Here is a 17,128-nt window from a genome sequence, read left to right as displayed (position 1 = left end):
GCACCTTTGTCAAGTATCAGATGGCTGTATAAATTGGGTTTGTCTCTCTGTCTTCTATTTTATTATGTTGAACTTCATGTCTGTTTTGATGCCAGGATCATGCTGTTTTTGCTACAGTAGCTCTGTAGTATAATTTGAGACCAGGTATTGTGATGCCTCCTGCATTCCTTTTCTTGCTCAGTATTCACATAGCATTTTTGAGGTTCATCCATATGTTTAAAAGGAAAGTTTATTCCTTTCTAATTGCTAAATAGTATTCCACTTTATGAATATATCACATTTTGACTGTTCATTTATCAGTTCATGGACATTATGTTATTTCAGTCTTTGGCTATTAGGAATAATGCTATTGTGACCATTCATATGCAATTCCTTATGTGGACATAGATTTTCATATTTCTTGGGAGTACATATATAGAAGTAGAGTTTCTGAGTTACATGGTCAATTTATATTTAGTGTTTTAAAAAACTGATAAGCTGCTGGGTGTGGTGGTGCATGCCTGTAATCCCAGAGACTGGGGAGGCTGAGGCAGGAAGATCTCAAGTTCAAAACCAGCCTCAGCAACTTAGCAAGTTGTTAAGTAACTTAGTGAGACCCCATCTCAAAATAAAAAATAAAAAAAGATCTGGGGATGTGGCTCAGTAGTAAAGTGCCCAGGTTCAATCCCTGGTATCAAAACAAAACAAAACAAAACCTGCTAAGCTGTTTTCCAAAGTAGCTCTCCCATTTTATATTACTATCAATAATGCATAGTTTCCCATTTCTTTACCTTCTTGCCAACATGTGTTATTGTCTGTCTTTTTAAATATATTTTTTTAATGTTTTATAGCCATTCTTGTGGGTGTGAAGTGGCATCTTATTGTAGTTTTAATTTGCATTTCCTAATGACTAATGATGTTGAGCTCTTAAGCCGTAGGTGCTCTTAACCTTTTGGACAGTTTTTATACATTTTTCTTCTGTTTTTGAATCCACTATATAGTAAATAGTTTATAGAGATTAGTTAAAAATGATACAGATTTTTGCCAGAATGTGAACCCATTTTTTTTTTTTTTTTTTTTTTTTGTGGTACAAGGGATTGAACCCAGGGGCACTTGACCACTGAGCCACATCCCCAGCCCAATTTTGTATTTTACTTAGAGACAGGTTCTCATGAGTTGCTTAGAATCATGCTTTTTTTTTTTTTTTTTTTTGCTGAGTCTGGCTTTGAACTTGCAATCCTCCTGTCTCAGCCACCTGAGCTGGGATTACAGGTGTGCTACATTGCACCCGGCCCCAGCCCCTTTTCATTTTTTATTTTGAGACTGGGTCTCACAAAGTTGCTCAGGGCCTTGTTAAGTTGCTGAGTCTGGCCTTGAATTTTCAATCCTCCTGTCTCAGTCTCCCAAATTGCCGGGATTGCAGGTGTACACTGCTGTGCCCAGCCCATTATTTCTTTATCTGTTGTTCATGGTTTCAACCTTGTTAAACTTTATTGTAAAAAATATAATAAGTTCAAGAAGCAGACCTTGGATGTTTCCATCCTGTTAAACACCGTGTCTATTTATATTCTTTTATTCATGGCAAGGTTGTTTTCCGGTGACAAGCCTATTTGGAAATGAGGAGTGTGCAGTTGTTCTTTCTTGGCCCTTATTTTTAATTTACCATAAACCATAGGTGAAATTTTCATTCAAATTAAATACCTAAAATAGAATTCTGTTACTCATTGTAGTTCCAAGTATTTGAGTAGAGAAGGGAGGTGAAAAATAATTCCATGATGTAGTCACAGTTTTACTTTGTGAAGTGTGAGCCTGTTTAGAGCAAGGCCGTGTTTAACCTTTACTTGAGAAAGAACGCATGAAATTGGGTTCTTGTGTTTTTAGATTACTCGTTTGTTATAAAGGTGGTATTTAAAAGGCTGTTTATTTAGTGCCACAGGGCTAAAATTTCGGAAATCTGGTGGGAAATAGCAAAAGTTTTATTTCTATCATTTTTGTTTGTGTTTTTCGATTACTATTGTCACAATGAACATGATTCAGTAAGATAAATTAGAATCGGAAAAGACATGATTATTTGAATGATTAAGAAATGCAGTTTTTAAAAGTTGTATGTGTAGTCATGTTTGTCTAACATTTCTGCTTTTGTTCATCAAGAAGTATTTATTGAGCCTCTTCCATGTGCTAGACATTTTCCTAGGCTTTGGGGATCATAGAGATTAACAAAGCAGACAAATCCCTGTTCTCACTGTTCTACCCAGGGAGAGGAGGAAAGGTTAGAAAGTCAGTAAACTTGTACAGAAAAGATAACTTCTGATAGCGATGACGGCTGTGAGAAAAATTAAATAGGACATTGTACATAAAGAGCATAGTTCAGAATGCTTCAGGCTGCAATAGAAAATACCACTCAAAAGGGTTTAGTAAGAAAGTTGCTGGGCACCAGGCCTGACTTGATCTGCCGCTTGATAATTTCCTTAGGAACCTGTTTCCTTCTCTCTACCCTGCTTTCCTCAACAGAGATACTATCCTAAGGTTGATTCTCCTTCTGAATGTAATAATGTGCTTACAAAAGTGAAATACCAACATTTTGAAGCAGAAGGAGTATTTTTCCCCCTCTCTTTTGAGGAGCTAGGAAACCTTTCCAGAAGCTCTCCAAACTAAACAGAATTGACTGGGGAATGTGGTTACCATGTTGGCCTTAAATCATTTGTAGAGTTTGTGTAGCAGACCACCATAGAGAGTTCTGGGGCTTTGGGACCACCTTGGCAGACTGAAATTACCTGTGTGCCAGTAGCTTCTTTGTAATCCAAGACCACAAAGAACAAAAGGGCAATAATGGTTAAATGACAAGTGGAAAACAATGGAAGAAAATTTATTTATTAAATATAGTTATCAATTTGTCTCTAATTTCTTAGGGATTCAGAATAGTCAAAGCTTCTATATTGTGTTTTTCCCCCCAGTACTTTTTACTGGTAAACAATAATAAAAATTGGAATCAGAATTAATTAATTAATTAATTTATTTATTTATTTTTTAGTGAATTAGATCTTAGGGTTTGTCCTCCTAAACCTATTCATTCACTTTCCATTTATCCTATCAGAATTGATAAATGAAATTACCAGTTTGTTCAGGATTTCAGTGTCCTGAAGATATATATCATATATATTGTATATATTACACATTAATACAATGTTATCTTTTTATTATATATATTTTTATTTATTTACTTGTATATATTTTGTTGCATATCTCTTATTATATATATTTATATATTATATATAGCATCTGTCTTTAAGCTTTTACAATTCAGAGTACTTCATTTTTTATGTAGAGATGACACAGTATTTGCTTGTGGAAGTGCTTAGTTCAGTTTGAAATGTAGAGCGGATTTTCAATAAATATTTGTTCACTTAAATCCTTCATAGCTGGAGTACCCATGTTCAAGATTAATACTAACATGTGTTACTAATTATGTTAAGTAACTCTGCTGCTTTCTTCTTTTGTTTTGGTGGTACTGGTGACCAAATCTAGGGTTTTACACATGCTGGGTAAATGCTCTACCACTGAGCTGTATTCCTAGAAAGATGCTACATTTTAAATTGGCACTTATTTTACTTTGCATTCATCTATTTACTCATTCATTCAACTAATATTTATTTGGTTACTGTATGTCAAGCACTGCCATAGCAAGCTCAAAAACCCAGGTGTGGAAAAGTAGGTAAAGAGTTGATTTTGAGAGAGTGGATTTGCATGAGAAACCCAACTGTGTCTAGGATAAAGGCCTAACCTATCCATGGGGTACCCCCAGATAAAGCTACCTGAAAAGGTTCTACCTAAATCTTGAAGAGTGTGTAGGGATTAACCTGGGGAAGGGGACATGGCAGGAGAGCCACAGGAAAAAGCTCAACAAAGGTGAGAAATTGCTTGGTATGTGTAGAAAACTACAAGCAGTTCTTTATTCGTGTATTTTAAGTCTAAAAGGGAGAGAGACAGGGTTAGATAATGAATCAGGCTGGATATGGAAGGGGTTGGTGTGCTTGAATTGTGAGAAGTTGAAGGATTTTGAGTTGTGGTCAGATTTGTGGAGTTAGCCTAAGAAGCAGGAAAAGAAATGGGAGTGGTACTGTTGCAAGAGGTGATAGGACCCCAGTGGCACAGTGGTAGAAGGGATGGAGAGAAGGTGGGGGAACTGGTTTCATATCCATCTGAGGCTAATTCTGCAGGCTTTGGTGATTGATGGGACTGGGAGGTAAGGAAGAGGGGAGAGTCAAAGATGAATCTTACTCAGGTTTCTAGCATAAGTATCCCTGTGGATATCTCAGTATATCTTCAGAGTTATCTAATTATGGGTTTGGAGATATATGACCAAAACAGATAAACAAAAGACTAATGTGTTGGGAGATTGTGAGAAGTTACAAATGGTACAGGAAAAACTGTGCACTATCATTAGCTTTTTAAAAATGCATTATCAAATATAAATCTCACAAAAACATACTGTTTAAAGATTTCCTCTATAAACAGCAAAGGGCAGTAACTAAGATACTATGTAACAATGACAATGAGAATTAGTTATAAGTAGCTTTTACAATTCTCTTTAGTATGTGCTTTGATTCATAATTGTTAGAATTTTTAATTTATTAATGCAGTTGGTGGCAAGCTTTTTGCTTTTATTACTATTTTTTAAATTAATATGAAATAATAAAGATTAAGAAGTTTTAAAAGCACTATATAATTGAGATTGAATTTGTTGGAAGCAGATAAATTTTCAGAGGAAATAATTTAAAAAATGACACATAAGGAAATATGCAAACTAACAAAGTACATAGTATAGCTATACCTTAAAGTTGATAATATTAAATTGCACATGGTGGTGCATGCTTGTAATTCCAGTGACTTGGAAAGCTGAGGCAGGAGGATGGCCAGTTTGAGGGCAGCCTCAACAACTTAGTGAGAACTTGTCTCAAAAAAATAAAAATGGTTGAGGATGTGGCTCAGTTGTAGAGCATCTCTGGGTTCAGTCTCCAATACCCCCAAATCCATAATATTAAAAATTGTTTGGCAGGGGGCTGTGTTTTCAGTCATGTATGTAAATTAAAGTCAGCTTTTGTTTCGTCTAAGCTAAGTCATGCCTCTCAGAACTAGGTACATGGCTTTATGCTCAGATGGCTGCAGGCCCTGCAGGACGTTGCACCTCACAGGAGCCCTGTAGATGAGGTAGTTAGACACAGCCTACTGTATACAGTCAAGTGGGACTCACCATAGTGTCCTAACTTCAGATTATGCAAACCCCATCTGTCCACAAAATATAGAATACAGGAAGGTGCCATATAAACAGATGAATTATTTTTCCATATTCCTCGATTCTCTTCTTTCTTTAAAGAGAAAGAAAAAGAATTTGCAGTTTCTTTTTTTCCCTGTTGTATAGGCCATGTGTTCCTTCTCATTAACAGCCCCCTTCCCTATAGTACAGATGAATGTTTTCCCCCTGGGAAGTAGCAGGGTAGTTTTCAAGATATTTTGGCTTTAAGAGGAATAGCTTCTTTCTGAGATCTTGTCAGATAATCTCTGGGGAAGCATGCCGTTAAATGTACATCACGATTATTATTTCTTTCCTCCCAGGGTTTGTGTTTGCAAAGAATTTTGTGTAATTATGAAGTCCCATAGATTTTTCTGATAGTTTATGATCACTGACAGCACACCACATCTGAAAAAGAAATGAATTTTCAAGAAATCTTGAGGTCACTATAATTTTTTAGTGGGAGAAAAATAGATTGAGATCAAGGAAATCAATGGTGGCATCATTTTTTATGCCTTTAATTTTATTCATTCATTCATTTATTCATTTATTTATACATACGTACATACCAGTGATTGAATACAGGGGTGCTTAACTACTGAGCCACATCCCCAGCCCTTTTTATTCTTTATTTGAGACAGGGTCTCACTAAGTTGCTTTAGGACCTCGTTAAATTGCTGAGACTGGCTTTGAACTTGTGATCCTCCTGCTGAGTGGCTGGGATTAGAGGCATGCACCACCACACCTAGCTTCTTTAACTTTAAAACCTAGTAAATTCTAGAAGCAGATCTTTTTGCTGAGAGTGTCTCATGGCACTCAGAATTATTCTTGGATTGCCTTTTTAGTTTATGATTTGAAAATTTGAGATTTTCTTTCCTCCACATCCAACTGCTTGTGTCTTCTTATATCTTAGGCCATTTTGTTATACACCTTAGACCCTCAAACCTACTCCTATTTTCCTCAAGCCCCCTTCGCTTAGAGCTCATCCATTCTCTGTTTTGCCTCTTGTTCTAATTCCTTATTTCTTTCCACAGTGGGTATTAGGAGGAAGTCTTGTGCCACTTTTTGTCAGGCAGTGTGGCAAAAGGGTACCTGAGTATGGTATTAAGTACTGGTATGGAAATGACCTCAGGGTGAGGTTACTGCAAACAAACAGGAATTGAATGTGGGCTGGAAGATCTCTGTAACAAGCTTTTGCCATTGACTAATCTCAGCATCTTATGTAATTTGTTTTTTCCTTGTTTCCTGCATAAGGCTTCTGATCTCCCACTGAGGGTTGAGTCTCTGTTTCTGGTATAGGCCTCATAGGCTCCTGTCAGGCATCTGTTTGCTGCATGAATGAACTAACCAAGTGGGTCCTTTTCAGCAAGTGCTTATTGCCATTAGCCAAAGGAAATGACATTCTTCTTCTAGTAATGTCTAGAAATTCATAAAATACACTGTTTAAAAGCATGGATAGCATCAGATACTGATAATACAGCAACAGGTGTTGTAGTTCACACAACTGGACACATGACATGTTCATTGTTGTGACGCGATTTTTCAGGTACAAGTGGGTAGCAGAAGTAAATTTTGTGATTTGCCTCAGGTAAGCTTTTGGGAGAGTTAGGGGAGTGTTTTAGGGTAGCAAAATTGGCTGGTCATGTTGCTTTCCTAATACAGAGTGTGGCAAGAAGGTGGATCCGTCTGTCTTGGCACTGATATTTCCATAGCAGTGTCTGGCTTTACCATCACTTTACTTCTTCGTGTTTTAGGTGAGATGAGTGAGAGCCGAGCAAAGAGAGTTCGGATAAAAGAGGTGGACGGCTGGACCCTGAGGATGCTAATTGATTATGTTTACACTGCAGAAATTCAGGTTACAGAAGAAAATGTACAGGTAAGAGCGAACACTTTACATCTTTTAGTTCTTTGTACATGCAGTTTTTTTAAATCAAAAAAGCATACCCACACAGTATATATTTTGTACCAAAGTAGCAGGATTTGTTGTTTAGATTGTAATTCTAAGGGACATTTGGAATGATTGCATCTTTTTAATAATGTTTGTGATTTCAGTATCTTTTGTATTCTTAAAGATTTGAGTTAGGGGCTGGGGATGTGGCTCAAGCGGTAGCGCGCTCGCCTGGCATGCGTGCGGCCCGGGTTCGATCCTCAGCACCACATACCAACAAAGATGTTGTGTCCGCCGAGAACTAAAAAATAAATAAATATTAAAAAAAAAAAAAAGATTTGAGTTACAAATCCTTTAGTATTTGGAGTATTGCTTGTTCTTTTTTTAAAATTTTTTTATTGTTGCTGCTTGTTCTTTCATGAAAATACTGTCATATTCATTTATCACTACTGACTGATACTGCCCAGAATTTTTCTTTATTCTTTTGAAGGGTAAAGTCTAGAAAGGATGTTTTTGACCGCCAGTGGTCTTTTTTCTCTGTTTTGCTATTCTCTTTAAGTAATTCTGCAACTTAGCTAAAAATTGACACTGTATCTTTCTTTCTTAAAAAACATTATATATATTCCCCCCTCCAAATAATACAAATGGATGTGGAATAAAAAGTGAAATTTCCTCCTCGGATTTTTTGACCTATCCTAACCTACACATGTTGATCTACTCTTCTTCCCCAGAGTGGAATCCTTTCAGACCATTTCCTATGCATTCATTCAAAGGTGTGTGTGCGCACACACAGAGTTTTCTTTACGTGATAATTATGTTTCTTTTGTACTTGGTCTATGGCTTGCTTTTTTCACTGAACAAAGTATTTTGGTCTTTAATATTATAATACCTGTAGGTTTGGATCATTCTTTTGGGTGGTAGCCCATATGGTGGTAGCATGTGTGATTTTTCACCTTTATAAAAATGCTATAGTGAATGGATGTTTTGATATTTGTATTCAAAAATTTCATAGGCTAAATTCCTTAAATTGGATACCAAATTGCCTTCAAAATATTTGTGTTTATTTATATTCTTTTTAGTTGGAACACTGTGTTTTGAAGACAATAGAAAGAACTTAGAAGTAAATTCTTAAATAATTTGTAAATTCTGCTTGCACAAATAGGACTTCAGGGTTTAATCTTTTAGCCCTTCTAGCTAATTGAAATATACCACAAAATATTTGTAGTTTGTGTTTGAACTTGCTAAGACATGCTGTGGTTTGTTAAATGTGAAATATGGGCAGGGATAATGTCTCCAGCTCGTCTCAGTAGCTGTTGCTTGGAAATCCTGTTTATGAGGTAAAGCATTTGAAAAACCTCCATGAATATTGGGGTGGTATATAAAGTTATATTAATCATATGCTAGATGAATGTTGGTTAGCATGAAAGAACATGTTGGGATGTGTCCTGAAATCATAGTATTGACATGACAGCTCATTCTGGACTTTTTCATGTAGTCCAACTATTTGCTGGATTCTGGGGCATTGTTTTCAACAAGAATTTATCTTGGTTTCTTTTTTGCTTCTTCTTTATTGATTTTAGTGCATGCATGGCTCTAATTGTGTCCTATATCTACCTTCATCAAATGAATTACTGAGTTCTTTGATTCACATAATGGGCCACATGGGGGAAAATTGCTAAAGATGATTTAGGCCTAAGAGACCAAACTGTGAGTTCAGCCCTGAATGCTATTTGTAGTAGTTCTCACAATGGGGACAATGGCCTATTAGGAATTAGAAAACTCTCATGTTTCTTTTAATAACGATCACATTTTTATTCTGAAATATTAGTCACAGCCTTTCAGAAAACCTCTTGCCATGCTAATTTGCCTTTTATTTACATTGCTTAGCTCTTATAGAAATATATTCTAAGAGTTGCATTTGGCAGACTTGTTAAAAATTCTTAACATTTGTATAGTTTATTTTTTTAGAGGGGGAGGATTGTCTCTTAGCATAGGGATATCCGTATGTAAAGCCTATTTTAATAGTCCTTTGAAACGCACTTGTTTCGGAAAAGGCAGTTTAGAAATAAAACTGCTTAAAATAAGCTGCCCGTTCCATAACAAGTATTTTCCAATGAACTAAAAAATGAAATTTTGCATATCAAGATATACCAAACTGCTCTTGCCTCTGTTTTATCTGTCTATACTTTTTTAAGTAATTCTTGTAAAGTGCCATACACTTTTTAAGTACAGGAGCAGCATGGTAGAGTGAGTTATCTGGTGTTATTAAAATGTTAAGCTGAAGTTTTAAATGACTATGCCTTACAGTGCAACTGCTCTGAGTGTGTATTTCTTTAGAGTGCTAAAAGTGGGGACAGAATTTTCTGTAATTCAAATATTTATTGTTGTTGATATATTTTCTCATTAGATCTAGAATAAAATCTTTTGCTAGGTGACGTCCTTTTTTTTTTAAGTTTCTATTTTAATAATAAAGTGCAGAACATAAGGAAGCAAGTGTCTTTGGGATTTCCATGTTTTTCTGGAGAACAAATAGCACGATAGGATGCTGAGTTCCACCTGCCCTAGAGTTAGCACAGCACCATAACCCTTCTTTCTGTGATTCCTGGTTTTGTTCCCTTCTATGGCACCATATGATCTCCTTATTATACAAGTTTGAAACAACATCATAGCTGTTTGAAGTGAAGGCTGTTGACTTTGAGTCAGAATGAGGGAATGAGTAATTTCAAAAATTAACTCCAACGAAGGAACAAGTGTTACTGTGTTATGTAAGCAATAAGGCTATTTCAGGTTTCTCTGATTTTGTGTGTGTGTTTCACTGATTTTTTTTTTTTTTTTGCTAGGTTTTTAAAGTTTGGGTTTTGACTTTATTTATGGCCAAGTTGGATGATAATTTGAGCTAAACAAATTTATAGTAATTTAGTTTTTCTAAAGAGAGAAGAAAAACATTTTTATCATGACTATGCTTTTTTTTAAAAAAATATATATATCTGTTTAGTTGTAGTTGGACATTTATTTATTTATTTTTATGTGGTACTGAGGATTGAACCCAGTGCCTTGCTAGACTAGTGCTTTACAGCTAAGCTACAACCCCGCCCCCTGTGACTATGCTTTTAATTCAACTTCCTTGTTGCTGCTGAGTAAATTAAAATTTAACAAACTCTAGAGTTTTCAAGCAAACTTTATAAACTTTATATATCCAGGGAATAGAGAAAGTAAAGCTAAAGTCTACCATAAAGTAGGCTTTTGAACTTTTGGAAGTCATGGATGCCTTTGAAAATCTGATGAAAAACTGTTGACCCTTTCCTAAGGAAATGGCATGTAAGCCTGTGTATACCAAGCTTTGCATATTTTCAGAGAATTCGTGTACCTTTGTTGCTCCTTCCTCATTGTTAGAATACCTGACTTTGGCCTGGAGTGATGGTGCATACCTGTAATCCCAGTTTTTTGGGAGACTGAGGCAGGAGGATCACAAGTTCAAGCCAACTTGGTCAACTTAGTGAGACCCTGTCTTAAAAAAAGGCTGGGGATGCAGTTCAGTGGTTTGTACTCCTGGGTACCACAAACAAAAATAAAAACAGACAGTACCATGGTCCATCAATCCCAGTACCACGAATGAATGAACAAACACAAACCAGAAGAAAAACTTGCCTTTAGATATAAAAAAATATAAATGTGTGTATGTGTATATATGAATATGTATTAAACAGAATTTTCAAATGTATATATCTTCAACTATTTGCTTGGCATTGTGTGTGTGCATGTGTATCTCATTTGATGTTTTTTATGCCATATAAGTTAGGTATTAACCCAATTTTAAATAGAAGAAATAGGCCTAGAAAGGTTAAGTATTTTTTCAACATCATAGCAGCTATGAAGTTGTTAACTAATTGATATTGCTTACAAATTTAAGAGATTTTGTGAATTGGAAGTATAAATACCTTTGTAATGGAAAAAATTTGTTCATTATTCAAAAGTTATTTGAACATTTTTGGAGTATCTTTAGATCTTGAATTTTTTAAAGCATTTACTTCATTGCTAAATTTGTAGTTTTGTTACATACATTTTGACATCTCAGCTTTTGCATCGTTGTTTTGGCTTGCTAAAAATAGGCAAGAGTTTTTCACTTGATGTAAGTATGAAAAACAAAGATAAGGATTTTAATAAACAGTGCCAATATAAGAGGTGCTCTGATTTTCAAGTTAATATTATAAATGTTTGTCAAAAAGTACTGTCAATATTAATACTTTTTCATTTCAGAAGAATTTAAGAAATATCAGATAATTTTGAATGAATGGCTTTGAACAGTTCATGAAACTTCTGTGTTGCACAAGTAAGGATTATTTGAGACAGAAGTATCTCATCTTTTTAGAAATGGAACAGAATTCAGATGAGTGTTTCAAGAGACATTTAAAATAATTATTGGTAACACATGCACTGAATTTTTAACAAAACTTCAGTTCAGAAGAAAATTCAGCATAGGGTATCTCGTTTTATTGGTGTAAAACAGGTTGTTTTTGAAGTGCTAGAAGTGATGTTGTATAGTGTTTTATCCATGTAGTGTTCCTAAAAGGAGTATATTGCATAGAGGGTCTTACCTGATACCAGGCCCACTGGCATAATAAAAAAATTTAATTAATCTGACTTAATCAATAAAAGACTATTAAGTGGAAAATCATTGAAAAAGAATATGTGCATATCCTAGATATTTTTTTAACCTAAGACATATAAATGTACAACTGTATATCAATCTTTTATTCTAAAACTAAGCACGATCAAGTGATTGGAGACATACATGTTCTTTCTTGCACAAACCAAACCATAATCTTGCATGAACTATAATTTTCCAGTTTTTGAAAAAATATAGCAAAAACTGAGACACTTGAAAAGAAACCTGAATGCATTGTCATCTTTGAATTCTATACTTTCTTTTTCATTTCTCCTACACCTACTTTGATACACAAATTATTTTTGTGCACTCTAAAGCAATCAGCTTAGTTTTCATAGAAACAACTCTTTTTCCATTCACATTTTATTGGATTACATATATTCATTTAAATTATGTAATTTTAATAACAAGTACAGTTGTCATAAATAGATGTGGTAGCAAATCCAGCGTGTGTGTGTGTGTGTGTTGGTAAAATACAGCTCATCTGGCAGAGCAAATATGTGCAAGTATATTACAGGGTACGCTTTTCTGAGGTCATGGGAAGAGTTGATTAATTAGGGACATGGATTAAGGGGAGGTTGGCAAAGGGTGCTTTTGCTGTGTGTATTTCTGTATTACATAGGTAAACACTGAAATGAAATTCCCATTAGATTTTTAAAAACCAGACATTTAAGATAACCTATCAGTTAAACAAATGTTGGTGAAGTATCTGCTAAGTATCAAGTCTTGGTGCTACAAAAAATGAATAGGGAACAGAGCGTAATAAATATATACTTGACTGAGTTTGGATCTTAGCTGTGGCATTTCAGTGACTTGTAACCTTGCCCAAATTGGTTAACCTCCTTGACCATTTTTTATTGTCTATAAAAGGATAATGCTATTATTCCTCACATAAGAACTTGTGGAACATAAATAATTATGAGATAACTGGTTTATGTAAAAGTGAGACATAGACCTCACCAAAAACCTGGTTGAGATTAGAATTTGAGCCAGAAATGAGTGGGACTAAGAATAGGAACACTGACCTAAGGGAACAAGCACTTAATAACCATTTTTAAAACTGAGGGTAATATACAGTCCAAATTAAAATGTTCAAGAGTGAGTGACAAATTTAGTTCTGGGGGCATGGCAGTGGGAGTGTCATGGTGTTAGTGGCGGTGGTACCTACTGTTAGACTGCTTACTGTGTCTTTGATCCAGAAAGAGCTGTCCTGGGTGCAAATTGATTCAAGCCTATAGCTCCTATTTTCTAGCTTATCTGCAAAGAGACTTGGTAGGGACTAGATGATTATCATGATAGATAGAGTCAACTAAAGTTAGGAGAGTCTTCCTATAGGCAATTGGACAGCAAGCCTAGAATCTGGGACTTGTCATTTGGGGCTTTGGGGCTCATGTCAAGGCTTGGTAAGCATGAATATGCTTAGGGGAGCATACCATGTTTAGGACAGTAAGATTAATGCCAGACCATAAACACTGATTAGGTGCCAAGTAAACTTGACAGTCTTGGTTAGGATTGTTTTAGGACCAAATTGGACTAAACTTCTTCAAGTTTTGTAAGATTTGTAAGGTTTGTAAGATCTGTACCTAGACTAAGCTAGATCAGGTAAGAATTAATAACCATTTTACTGCTTTTTTTTTTTTTTACATGACTTGCCTTTTTCCTTCCCTGCTTCTAAGCTGTTGAGTTTGCATGTTTTCTTCCACTGCCAGTATTGATTCTGATGAATTCCAGTTTTTAATCAATAGTTTATTAAACATTTATGGGTCATCTGTTATATGCTAGACAGTGTTTTAGCCACTGACAAATGCAGAGTCAAGCAGGGTTGACAAGAAGATCACTGTCTTGAAAGCCAGTGGAAGAGAAGTCAGGGCAAGACAAATAATAAGCCCACAGATAAATTTACATGGCCATTCTCTGGGGAGAAGTCATTTGAGCAGAGCTGAATGAAAGTAGGGAGTGAGGCAAAGATCAAGGCAGAGAACATTCCACCCAGAAGTACAAAAGACCTGAGAATGAGTTTGGCATATTTAAGAGTCAGAAGGAAAAGAAGCATTATTATTTAAGGAGAGTAGATTATGGAGTAGAAAAATATGAAACTGAAAATCAGATCAGAAAAAGTAGGATTTGTAAACTATGGTAATGAGGTTGGATTTGTTCTGTTTGTCGGGCTTTATAAGGGGTTTATGCTTTAGACAGATTGCTTCTGTGTTCAACTGCTGTGTGGAGGAAGGACTTTAGGAGGTAATAATAAAAGTTGGGAGTTCATTTAAATATCTGTTGGAGTTGCCTAAGTTAGAGAATGTGTGGGTTGGGTATAGGTTTTGGGTTCGAGCCGATGAACAGTGGTCAGATTTGGGAGATATTTGGAGGTAGAGCCAATGAAATTTACTCATGGATTCCCCCCCCTCCCCTCAGTACTAGGGATTGAACCCAGGGGTGTTCTACTACTGAGCTATACACCCAGCCCTTTTAATTTTTTATTTTGAGACAAGAGCTTTCTAAGTTTCCCAGGATAGTCTAGAACTTTTGGTCCTTATTTACTCAGAAATATTTGAGTGGGGATGGTGAATTATAGGGTTTTACTCGTCTTCAATGACCTTGAAAAAAAACCTATTTAGATGTGATGGTGAAAATGAAAGCTGGATTGGAGTGTGCTGAGGAGAAGTAGACTTAAGAGAGCACAGAGAACCCCTTCAAAACACTCGATGAAGGTGGATAGCAGTGTGCTGGTTGAAAGGGTCAGTGGGTTTGGGGGAAGGATTTTTTTTTTATATGGCAATATGTTAAAGCACATTTATATATTAGCTAGAGTGACCCATTAGAAAAGCAAATGACGATGAGAGAAAAGGTGTAATTGGGAAGTCCTTACAAAAGTGAGAAAAGTTGAGATCTAAAATAAATAGGGGGTTTTGTCTTGGGTAGGAGTTAGAAGATGTGCCACATCGTTAACCAGAGGAGAGACAGACTGCTTACAGATGCAAGCAGGTTAGTGGCTTGACTAGTGGAAAGGTTAGGTACCTCTAGTTTGCATCTCTTCATAAAAACTGTGACAAGTCATCAGCCAAAAGGAAGATGAAGAAAAGGGAGACTAAAGATATTTAATCATAGTCTTGGAAGGGATGCAGGTCGATGCAGGTGGATTCTTCTAAGAGTGAAGTGTAGGAGAATTATCAAGCCATATTGGGAGCTCACCTGAGATTTGTCAGTCATAAAGATCAGCAAGAGTGGTTATGTGATGTTCTTAAGCCATATTTAGCCACTTATATATAGTGTTACGGAGATGATGAATGTATTAGTTAGCTGTTGTCATAAAAATGCTGTGAAACAAACTGTGCCAAGCTCCATGGCTTAATAAAAAAAAAAAATCTATTGATTCTTAGGAATTTACACATTGGTTGAAGATTGGCTAAGACTAAGTAAGCTTGGATGGGTGATTAGCTATAATCCACATTTTCTTCCTCTTTCTCTTTCTGGTATAACGAAGTCTAGAACAAAACTGCATGAGTGATATTTGAGGAAGAGGAAGAGATGGTTGGAATTAAAAAACTGAGGTGGTCTCTCTGGTTGGATGTTTGTTATCAAAAATTGTTAAATTGTGGTAGAGAAGAGAACAGTGATTTAGGTTTGAAAAAGTGATCAGTAAATGAATGGGACCTGACTGAGATATTGCAAGATAATCCCAGTAACGAGGGTGAGAGGACTTCAGAGAAGGTGGGTTTTGGGAAAAAAGAAGCATCAATGGGGAGCAACATTTCTGGCATTGAAGAAGCATTTTTTTTTTCCTTAGGTGTGGTTGGTGATCAGTGGTCCAAGAAATAAATTTAATAGGTTATTAAAAACACTTAAAAAGATTAAGAATAAGAAGTTCTACTCAGATTCCAGAGTCTAGGTACATAAGTGATAGAATTTGTAATCAGAGGATCATTTTGGTGAGCACAGAATCACAGGGAGGGCATTTTAGTTCAAAGGGATAAGAGAGGGCCCTTCTGAACTATTGTCCCATCATGGAACCTGTGTTTTAATTGATGTGTACCATGAAATCCAGTATCTCACCATCTTGCATAATAATTGCTCTTCAGATAATTCACTTCTGAATTTTTTGCAGTATAGTAGTTGACTTGAGGATGTGATAAACTCTGCCAGCCATAATTGCTCAACAGTAATGATTCCCAGCTAGAGAGCAGAGTCCCTAGTATTTTGGATTTTTATGCATCTCCTTTTGGAGATTGAATAATGCAGACCATTTTAAACCTTATATTAAAAATAATTTCTTCTGATAGAAACTGTAACCATACACTTGATTGTGTTTTAAGTTTAGTTATAGCCATATTCCAGATCTGCTCCACATTGCCCTTCAGTCATCTTGATTGGATGACCATTCTTCACTCCCAGCCACTTATTTAGAAGTTGCCCAAATACTAAAGGAGTTAACGAAGTTCAGTACAAGACTCATCTTCAAGGAGAACAAAAACATCTAGTGAGCAGTTTCGTAAGTATTTTCAGTGGCCTCCTAGGATAAAATTATTTAAATTAATGTATAAAGCTGCATGTTTAGGTTAAATTGAACAACTCAGAAAATAATAATAAGCCCTTGGAATGGTTCTGTGCTGGAAAGCTTCATGGGCCAGTCGACTCTAGCTAATTATCATATTAGAATTCAGAGCTCAACTCTTAAACTTAACATTGACTACAAGAATGGCCTTGAGTAAGACATTAACCTTTCTGTCTATTTCCCAGCAATTAAATGAGGCTAATAATGCTTTGCTGCGTCATAGAAACGCTATAAAATGTACCAGTTAAAACTTGCAAAAATTTTAAAATTCCCAGTGAATATTAAGTAGAAATAAGAAATGTGCAGCAATAAAAGACTTGAGGCCATGAAGGAGAAGAAAAAGTCATTAAGATTGTTTGAGACCACTGGGTAGAAAATGGCTCATCTGACCTTTCCCTTACTCTTTTGTGTTCTGAATCAGGACATATAAAAATATTCTTAATTTTTCATAATGTTCTCTTTACTCACTGAGTCTTGTGTGTGTGTGAGTTAGTGTGGAGACAACACTCTGGGGTGATTGTAGTACCATATGCTATCTTTGAGTTATTACAACCCGTTCCATTGGTTTGATGGATAGTGCCTGAGAAGGAAAGTGATTTTTCCCCAGCAGTCTATGGAGGGCTTATTGCTTTTCCATTTGTGTTCTGTTTCCCTCCTGAGATAGAGTAAGTCCTTTGTGAGCAAAAGGGTTTGGCAGATGGTGCACTTGCAAAGCAAAGGTTAAAACAAAAATATACATAAAAATTGTTTGAG

At 35.8% G+C, this 17,128-nt stretch overlaps 1 protein-coding gene across 4 annotated transcripts in view; it reads left to right on the top strand.

The window, feature by feature from the left end:
- KLHL2 (kelch like family member 2) overlaps positions 1 to 17,128 on the top strand; it is a 103,188-nt gene that overhangs the window by 29,526 nt on the left and 56,534 nt on the right. For all 4 annotated transcript variants that reach the window (XR_014019122.1, XR_014019123.1, XM_081269178.1 and 1 more), the window contains exon 4: positions 7,024 to 7,145. Coding sequence is in view for 2 of the 4 variants with exons in the window: in XM_081269178.1 (XP_081125304.1) it covers positions 7,024 to 7,145 (122 nt within the window). In the remaining 2 variants the exon portion in view is untranslated. The remainder of the gene's footprint in view (positions 1 to 7,023; positions 7,146 to 17,128) is intronic.

This window comes from Spermophilus citellus, assembly GCF_964194105.1.
Source record: "Spermophilus citellus genome assembly, chromosome: 16".
Classification (NCBI taxonomy): domain Eukaryota; kingdom Metazoa; phylum Chordata; class Mammalia; order Rodentia; family Sciuridae; genus Spermophilus; species Spermophilus citellus.
The sequence above is the reverse complement of the archived record's forward strand: the minus strand, read 5'-3'. Positions and strand labels throughout refer to the sequence as shown.